Source organism: Grammomys surdaster, unplaced genomic scaffold, assembly GCF_004785775.1.
Source record: "Grammomys surdaster isolate TR1022 unplaced genomic scaffold, NIH_TR_1.0 183, whole genome shotgun sequence".
NCBI lineage: Eukaryota > Metazoa > Chordata > Mammalia > Rodentia > Muridae > Grammomys > Grammomys surdaster.
Genome location: NW_021604628.1, coordinates 3795313 through 3805136, shown reverse-complemented (window position 1 = coordinate 3805136; position 9824 = coordinate 3795313). Strand labels below are relative to the sequence as shown.

General features: G+C 52.0%; 1 protein-coding gene across 2 annotated transcripts; it reads right to left on the bottom strand.

Annotated features, from left to right (window-relative positions):
• Positions 1-873: 873 nt before the first annotated feature.
• Lrrc3 (leucine rich repeat containing 3) lies at positions 874-5546 on the bottom strand. 2 transcript variants are annotated; one of them, XM_028767908.1, is made up of 3 exons: positions 5441-5546; positions 4647-4767; positions 874-4530 (listed from the first exon to the last, which is right to left on the bottom strand). In XM_028767908.1, exons 2-3 carry the CDS (start codon positions 4713-4715, stop codon positions 3862-3864), a joined length of 738 nt encoding a protein of 245 aa, XP_028623741.1. In that variant the 5' UTR covers positions 4716-4767; positions 5441-5546; the 3' UTR covers positions 874-3861. The 2 variants fall into 2 exon arrangements, with proteins under 2 accessions (XP_028623741.1, XP_028623740.1); XM_028767907.1 differs by lacking the exon at positions 5441-5546 and having other exon boundaries at positions 874-4761.
• Positions 5547-9824: the final 4278 nt, after the last annotated feature.

Here is a 9824-nt window from a genome sequence, read left to right as displayed (position 1 = left end):
TGTGTCTGCCTAGCTTATATGAAGCGCGCACACATACACACATGCGTAGATCGTGGAAGCTCCTAGGCCCCACTCTGCCCACATTGAGGGTTCCCTAGGAGAGACAAGCCAGTCCACAGGGAAAGGAGACAGGCTGACCGGAGATGTGAACACTCTTTGGGTCTTCCAGCCCTATTAACTGAAAACTGACCTGGAGTATACAGACTGGGTTTGAGGGGGCAACACAACAGGAAAGCATTCTGCAGAGGGAAGGAGGTCTCATCCATTGTTCAGCCCAGAACCCAGATCGGAAGTAAGAAGGGATAACCCAGGCTGGTAGGTGGGTACCAGGCCATCCCCAGGGACACGAGTCCTGAGCAGGGATACAAAGCTGTCAGAAGGCAACTAGCGTCAGTAGAAGGTGAATCCCAAGAGTCATGGCCCTTTAAGAAATCAAGTCCTAAAGATTCAGAAAAGTTATCTCTGGCATGACAGTGTTGCCTATAAACCTAAGGAACATCACCTTGTAGAAGCACCCGCACTGTGGCTATCCAGATGCTGTGGGCCCCAGCCTGGAGGCCACACTGAATCGTTAGTTCTCTCGAGGAGTGCTGTCAAATGATGACCGCTCCCTAGGATGTGAGGGTGGGACCCTGACATGTAATGTTTACCGATTTCCTTGGTGTAGAGCCTCTGCGTGGTCGGATTCAAGGTCGGTGGTACGAGGTCACTCCCAGAATCCCTGAAAAGTGAATGACAACCATTATGATCTAACTATTGTCTAGCTAGTTGGAGATGCTCTCCCAGCTGGGAGGGCCTGCAGACAGATGTTGGCAAGGTTGTGAGGGAAAGGTGTTGGCTAGAATTGAAGACGACAGAATCCCAGTCAGCAGCTTCCAGCACAAAAAGCTTTATTGAGGGCTCACAGAAAGGCAGCGAGGGGACAGGGTCAGGTTCACGACTGAGTTTCCAAGAAAGGCAACTTAGAAGCCGTTCTAGGAGCCTAGTGCCCTGAGAGCTGCCACAAGCCAGAACACTCCATCTCGGTCTATGACGTACGACCCCTCAACCTCTGACCCCACCCAAGGAATTCAATTTAGAACCATGTCTTAGGCAATCGCATGTGACTGGTGAGAGAGAAAGTGCCCAAAGGAACTTGTTGGTGGGACCTGGGATGATAGCTTTATACTGATGGGGGAGGGGAGGGCCTGACACTGAGCCATACCACCCACCGTGCCTGAAGAACATTTAGGCACCACTCTCTCCTGTATGGCAAGATCTCATCTACCTTCCAAAGTCAGGGGTGGGTGGGGATGGGACTGCACAGAATAGGGGAAACTGACCCAGAGTCCTGGAGATCTAGAGGGTCTGTGTGGAGTCAGGGAAGGAGAACATCTCATTCAAGGAGAGAAGGAGGGTGAAGCTGGCAGGAGCAGGTGGGATCCAGGGAGAAAGACAGTCTCAACGCAACCACCCCCATCTGCAAGTCTCCACCAGAGTCTCCGGCCTCATACACTTATCCTGTGAGCTGGTCATGGGAAGGAAGGGAAGGGCATCTTAAAAAGTGAATGGAATGGCAGCAGGGTTGGAAGCTTGGATGAGCAGGAGAGTGGCGAGGTCTCTGGGGTTCTCCTTACAGGAAGATGGGGCATGCTTTCTCCAGGGTCCATACCCCGTCTCCTCTTCCCAGCAAGGGCTGAGCAGGGGCCGTATAAATGTGCAACCAGGTAGGGTCAAGCCCTGGGCTAAGAGCAGCAGGCCTGGCAGTGAGTTGAATAGCCTGGGAAGGAGCCCTACCCTTGTGTATCTAAAGGGCCCTGTAGGGTGTTTCTGGGACGAGAGCAGCTAAAGACTCCATCACCAGGCCTCCGCCATGTTCCTTTCGGACCTGCTTGTGTCAATGGGACAGTGGCAAGCTCCTAAGTACTAAGTAGGATGGTAGAAAGGCTGCAGGGGCTGGGTACCTCCCAACCTGTGCCCCCCGTCTGGAAGCGGCTACCCTCCCTGTACCGGATCACACCATACAGTGAGAGGAACGTAAGCCATACCCTCTGCACTGGCACCTCCCAGAGTAGGTACCAGGCTAGAGGTGTCCCTGTCCATAGAATAGGCATCGCTACTACAGCACCGCCACAGTATCAGGATGGAACCCGGTCCTTAATTCAAGCCCTCATCTCTGGCTTTTTAGCCTCTTTTCCTAGGCACAGAACCCTTCAGGATCCAGCTCTTCCCTCAGCATCTGCCTCCTCTGAATGCTTAACTGGACACTGTTTGTTGAGCACGTCTGTGCCATGGGGGTCAGGCAGCTGTCACACCAGTGACTGATGCCCCTAAGGAGGCTGTCTGGAGGTTCCAATTCTCATGGGAATGGTCCTACCAGCTCTGCCAGGGTCTGTCCCTGAAGACAGTGTAGCTTGGCCCAGTGCTGTGGAAGAATATTGGGCAGCTTGGGGGCTCATCCAGGGATCCAGATTAGTATTCTATTCACACTGCAGACGCCGGGCATGGTAGCCCCATGGCCACCACCATGCAGGTGTGGGCATTCGGCAGTGGGGAAAGTCTGGAGTTCACGAGTGTTTTTCTCTTTTATATACTTCTGCAGCTGACAGTTGTGTGGCCTCTGGCAACCGTGTCACATGGTGACAGAACTGTGGGTCACAGTGACGGTAAGACCAAGTCAGGCCAGCTCCACGCTCCTCCCCAGCACAGTCTCACCTTGCCCCTGCAGATCACAAGAGAATTTCCAGCAGATACAGAAGCTGCATTCCTTTCTGCCCGGAGGGGCATCTAGACCTGACACTCAGCACCCACAACACACACACACACACACACACACACACACACACCTTCTACACTCATTTGCTTCTCCCAGATTCTCAACGACATAGCTTAGGGTATAAACACTTATACAAAAAGACGGTAAATAATAAAACTGGAAGTCAGTCGAGTTAGGTGGTTAGAACATCTACCCCTGAACATGAAGTAATTACAGGTAAGAAAGTTGATCAGTGAGCTCTGGGATTTCAGCGAGGTGAAGAGAAGGTTCTTGTTGCTAGAGAAAAAGCAGCACTCCTGTTGATTGGTGGCATGGGGACCTCAAACTCCAGTCCCTCCTCATCCTCCTGAAGAAAGCTGCTTTAGATATTGGCAGTAGAAAGCAAGGCACAAGAGCCGCCGTGATTCACAGGCTTGCACCGTCCAGGCACGGATGGAAGGGGCAGAAGCTGGGGCGGCCCATAAGTGGTCTGGCAGTTGACATGGCCATGGTGAGCCCATGCTGGACCTTTCTCACGTTTCTCCATTTCCTCCCTCTCGATGGGCTGAAATTTTGGCACGAGAGCAACTAAAAAAAAAATACCTCTCAGGACAAAGGTCAGCACAGGCTGGGGTGCAGGATATACTTTGCCCTGACCTCTCTGGAAAGGTCTAGATTGCCAGTACTCTGATCTGGGAAAGGGCAAACATCTCTGGGTTCAGATGTCCTGGGTAAACAGAATGAGCCATTTCTCAGTGGGAAAACGGCTGGCGCCATCCTCCCCATCAGGGCCCAGTCCTTGCGTGCACAAGCGTTCATTTTCCACAGCGCGGTGTGAAAAAGGATGGCAGGTTGGGCAGCTCACAGACCTATACCACAAGCAGCCTGGGTTTAAGTGCCAGCCGAATCCAGGCCCTGGCAAGGCTTTCTGTTTACCTACCCATTAAGATGGGCGACCCTCGCTACAGTGTTAGGCAGCGGCTGCAGGGACCAAATGCCAACTATGAAAGTGCTTTTTGGGCTGTACAGCTGTAATGCACCTCCCTTGGGGACACAAGAGCACCATCACCTCCACCTGCTGCAGAAAACCAGGGCAGCCAGGCTCAGTGGCCCACCAGAGGCGGGTGCTAGGGCCCAGGGCTGAGGGGCTCCTTGGAGACCGGAGCACTGGGCAGGGACTTCAGGTACTCCAGATGTCGTCTGGCATCCTCCTGGTTGTGGCGGACGTAGTACACTACGTAGGCAATCACCATGGTAAACCAGCCGAACATGGTGACCAGCATGGCGACATCGGTGGTCTTCCGGTGGGTACTGCAGAAGCTGGCACCTGAGTCCAAGACCTGGATCAGCGGCTTGCCCACGAACTGCTCCTGTGCCGAGGTGTGGCAGGCAATTTCATCCACAGAGTCGGGGTCCAGCTTCAGTTCCCATAGGGCCTCCTGGAGGGCACACTCACAGTGCAGTGGATTGTGGGACAGGCGGATCTTGGCACTCAACTTGCCCAGTGCGTCCTTTGGAATTCTTCGGATGCGATTGTGGGATAAGTCCAGGAGCCGCAGGCCCCCAGCCAGACCTGAGAAGGCTGCTGGTCCGATGGCCTCAATGGCATTATGGGACAGGTCCAGCTCCCTCAATTGGGGTAGGTTCTGGAAGGCTCCATTGGGGACTCGGGAGATTCTGTTGGCATCTAGTTTCAGAAGCACCGTGTCAGCTGGGATGTCCCTGGGGATCTCCTGCAGCCCTCTTGAGCTGCAGTGGACAGCCACAGCCCCGGCATGGTCAGGGCACTGGCAGGCCTGTGGGCAGGAGGCACCTAACCGTAAGCAGAAGAGGATGAAGAAGCAAGAACCCTGGGAGGGGGCCAGTGGGGATGTGGGGCTCTGCCTGCCCCTGGGGCCCATCTTGACTCTACCTGACCCAGGTAGGTCTTCTCTACTGGGATTTGCAAGCGAGTGTCCTTCCTGACGTTGCAAGCAATCATCCAACACAAATTCTTGTGTCTTCGCCTGCTGAAGAACCTAGTGGTTTCAGTTCTACAAGAAAAAAAAAAAAAAACGAATGAGATCTGAGGGTGACTAGCACTGCCCGTTTCAATCCATTTTAGAAGGACAAGACCAGGGAGGAAAAGAATCATAGGCACACCAGGTTTGAACCAGGCTTCCAGGCTATCAAAATATACCTGCCTTGTAAACTTACTCTGGAAGATTCCCAAGGCCACCCAGAAAAGCATCTCCCAGCTAAGACATCTAGGGCTGACCGATAGCTGGAGACTGGCCCTAGCGAGGTAGTTACAGAACCCTGCCCTAGCCTTCTGGTCACCCACCCATAGCTGGGGACACAAGTCTGGGCGGAGGCCCAGGGATCCATCGCTCTCTCCCCTCCCCCAGCTCCAGGCTCGTGCTGGCGGAGGGCTTCCCTCCGGATCCATGCGAGCCAGGTCGGGCGGGGCAGGTAGCCGCGTTCGCCAGTGTGTCCCCAGGCACTCGGCTACCTGTGACACCTTTAAAGATCACGATCATCAATAGAGCTCGCCGCGCACCCTGAAGCAGTAGCTCCACGCCCGCCGCGCTGGAGACACCAGAGAGGAAAAGCAGCCCCCTGCGTGCGGCCCGGCTGGGCGGGGAGCGGCGGCAGAGAGCAGGGCGGCAGGGCAGGGACACTGGAGTCCCGCGGGTGGGAGGCCACGCGGGCGGATAGGGGCTTTACCTGAGCGGCTACGGCTGCTCTACGCCTTCCGAGCTTCCCGGAGCCTGATCAGAGCCCTCTCGGCGCCGCGGCGACCCGCCCGGTGCCCACCCAGCGGCCAGTAAAGGAGGGAGGCCGGCAAGCCAGGGCGGGAGGGGCGGGGGCCTTTGCGATAGGGGAGGGGCCGGCAAGAGGAGGGGCAGGGTGGGGCTTGGGACAGAGGGGCGGGGTTTTGTGGGTTGGGGCGGGGCCTTGAGGGGAGGGGTGGGAGAGGAGGGATGAGTGGAGGGGGCCTTGCGATAGAGGCAGCGCCGGTGGGAAGGGGTCCTAGTAGGGTCCTTGGTGTTCTGTGCGTTGGGGGACGGACGGGGCGTTAGCATGTTGTGGGTGGGAGGGGCCAGGTAAGGGCGTGGCCTGCGTGCTGAGGGGCGGGGTCTCTAAAGGACTGTCCCGTGCGAGAGGAGGGGCTTATAGGAAGAGGGGCTGTGGAGGGGAGGGTGCTATTTGAGGAGGGCCAAGGCCTTAAGGGGAAGGGCCGGATAGGTGAGGGTCCGGGTAGGGTCTGGGGCTTGCGTAAGGAAGAGCTGAACAAAGTTCATAGAATCCTACGGGGCCAGCACACCGAGCGGGGAGCCTAAGGAGGGGTGCGCAGGGTTGTGGGCGAGGTTCGTGTGAGGGGCGGGGCCTGGTATGTAAACTGCCCTGACTGGGGTGGGGATGTGGGCGGGGTCTGGAGGGGCGTAGGCGGGTTTAGGTACCGGCTTTCTAGGGCATTGGTAAGGGAAGTGTCCGTGGGCGTGCCACGTGGCCAAGCCCCGCCCTGAGCAGCCCCTCTGCATAACTGACACCCTTCACCCCAAGTCTCAGGTCTAGGGTCAGAGCACCCTAGAAAGGCCAATGGGGGTGTCGACGCGGGACCTGATCCTCAGCCCGGAACCTGTCACCACCGGTCCTCAGGAGGACCCCAGTCTCCTTTTGTCACCTGCCTTCCTCGCGCCGTGGAGTCTGCGTTTCCCACGACTTCCATAAATGGCCTCCTATCACTTAGGTTCTCTTTCCGCCTTCTTATTTCGTGGTTCACCACGCTGAGTGGCTCCCAAGGTCCACTCGGTGTCAGTTTCTGTATCTGTAACCTGTTCGGCTGGGGTTTGATCTGGAATTCTAACAGAAGGGCCATGGGAGCATTATGCCTTGAGTGCATCCCCTGAAGGGCAGTGGTTGGAGCATGTTTGGCTCCGTGTTACACCCCACTGACAACACAGCTCCTGCTGGGCCAGTGGCACTGATTGAGGACACTCTGGGTGTGGAGCCATGGCTTGAACTGTGGTATGGATCTGTGTCACCCCAAAGGCTCATAGTGTGGTCTTGTCTGTTTCCTGTCTTCTCCATTTCTCTGCTTTTAGATGAGTCGTTTTGTTTTCCTTAATTTTGTGAGAGTTCTCTGGAAACACCTCCTTATCAGGCTCATAATTTGTAAATATTGTTTCTCGGGCTGTCTTTCTATTCTTCTGACAGTTTTTCCCACAGTTTTTTCTTTTTTTTTAATTTTGAGAGAGTCTAACTCAGCAGTCTTCTTTCTCTGGTGGAAAATGATTTGGGGGTATCTTATGTACGATGTCTTTGTCTTAGGTAAAAAGCCACAGGGTCTTGTGGATGTACAGATCCGAATTTGAGTCTGGGTTTGGAGTTGATCTGGGTAAGTAGTGTGAGACATAGTAAACAGCTCATTTTGTCTGTTGTTGAGAGGAACATTTCTTCTCTAGTTGCTGAGAATATTTTTTTTAGTTAGGAGTGGATGTTGGATTGTGTGTGTTTGTGTGTGTATTATTCAATGTATATGAGGAGTACACTGTCACTGTCCTCACACACACACACCAGAAGAGGGCATCAGACCCCATTACAGATGGTTGTGAGCCACCATGTGGTTGCTGGGATTTGAACTCAGGACCCTGGAAGAGCAGTCAGTGAGTGCTCTTAACTGCTGAGCCATCTCTCCAACCCTGGATTTTTTTTTAAGTCCGTTAAAATCAGCTTATAGCAATTGATCTTCAAGTGTTAAATTGGCCTATGTTTACAAGTGCCAAATTTTTCCCTTTAGCCTTATGTTTTGTATAAATCAAGAAAGTTTCTGTCTCACCCAAGCTACTGCAGTTGTCAGTATAAAGGAGTTCAAGTTCGTAACACACCCCTGAAAGACCTTCAGTGTCCATGACTGTGAGTGATTGCCACTGTCCTCACGAATGACTCCTCTTGTCCCCTGTGCTTTCTCTCTGATAACCCGGGAGAGACATGTACTGATTTTATTGATCAACTCAGAACAACAAATTTTGGGTTAAATAGCTTCTCCACTGTTTCACTTTTCCTCCCTTGACTTCCTCTCTGAACATCGTTCTGCCTCTTGCTTGCATGCATTTAACTTCCTCTTCCCTTCCTAGTTTCCTCAGCTGGAGGCGGGGCTACTGGACAGTGTTTCCTTTCCCAGCATAGGCACTTCCTGTTGTCCTGTTTCTGCTGCATCCTAGAACTTTGATGTTTATGGGTTTTTTTTTTTCTTATCAAGTTTAAAATTCTCTGTAACCTCACATTCTAGTTTTTTTTTTTTATAAATATTTATTTATCTGTGTTTGGGTGGTCAGGCAAATGGCCCCCGAGACTGTGGAGGTCAGAGGACAACTTGCTGTAGTGAGAATTTTGGTTTCTTTAAAAACCCAGTTAGGTTACGTGAATATGTTTTTGTTTGAATCTCAGGTGTGGGATAAGAGGTTGCTTCACAGCAGGTGATTATGATTTGTCTCGTGCACTGGCAGGGGCGTGATTTTTGCCAGCTGCAGAGAGTTTAATTCTATGGATTCTGGAGAGAGTATAAATGAAGGAACCCCGAAGGGGGCTGTCCCCCTGCCCACTTCCCATGATTCCTGTTGTTGCAGTTTGACAATCCTGCTCTCGTCCCAAAGAACCCAATGCCCCTAACCAACAGGAAGTAGCCTATTTTGTTGGCTGAAAGAGGTCTATGCCCTTTTCCTTCTAGTGTTCCCTCCCTTCTCTCCTACCTAGTGTTGGGGGGGATTAGAAGGGATCAGGGAGGAATAAAGGTGGAACCCAATAAAATAGGTAGATTAAGAACCCAATAAAATATCTTAAAAACATATATGTAAACAACTTGCAGAAGTGGGGTCTCCCTTTCTACCATGTGGGACCTAGGGATCAAACTCAAGTCCTCCGGCTTGGCAGCAAGCACCTTTTTCCTGCTGAGCCTCCTCACCAGCCTCTCCAGTTCTCATGTGGTTCATGAGTTTAACGGTATGTCATTCAATTTCCAGATGTTTGGAAATTTTCCAGCAAACTGTTATTACTAATTTAAATACATTGTCAGAAGATATATTCTATATTTCAGGTCCTCTTAATCTTACTAAGAACCGTTTACGGTCCAGAATACAAAGGTTTGCATGCACTCAGATGTGTTCTGCTGCTCAGTGGGGTGTCTTATGGTATGGAGGCTGCTGGCTACATCACAGAGACGCTTGTGGAATTGCCAACTTGCCTAGGTCCTCTAGTAATTACTGACATGTGGGGATTGAGAGCCCTAATTACAATTGTAGATTAGGTCCATCAAGATGGCTCATCTGGTAAAAGCACTTGCTAAAGCCCTACGGCCTAAGTTCGATTCCCAGAATCCCCAAGTGGGTAACAAGAGAGACTGGATCTACAAAGAAATCCTCTGACCTCCACATGTGCTCTGTGGTGTGAGTGTACACACACACACACACACACACACACACACACACACACAAACACATCATGCACAATCGTAAATATAATGGTTTGGGGGTGGTTTGTTTGTTTCAAAACAGGGTTTCTCTGTGTACTTCTGTCTGTGCTGAAGCTCACTCTGTAGACCAGGCTGGCCTCGAACTCAGAGATCCACTTGTGTCTGCCTCCTGAGAATTGGGATGAAAGTCATGCACCACTACCACCACCCAGCTAAAATAAAATGGTAAAAAAAAATAAGTTTAAAAATATTGTAGATTATGTGTGTGTGTGCAAATTTGTATATGTGGGTGTATGTATGCTTACACGAATGTGTGTGTGTGAACACTTGTGTATATATGTATAGACTGGAAGCTGATGTTGCGTGTCTTCTTCAGTCTCTACCTTAGTGTTGAGACAGTATCTCTCAACTCAGAGCTCACCAATTTGGCTAGTCCAGCTGGCCAGCAAGTCCCAGGAATTCTCCTGCCTCCACCTCCCCAGCACTGAGATTACAGACACAAGCTACTGCGCCTGATTTTTTAAAAACACAGGTGCTGGGGATTTGAACTCAGTTTCTCAAGCTTGTACAGTCAACACATTACCCACTGAACTCCCCACACCATCAAGGGTTCATTCTGCTCATTTTGAACCTGTT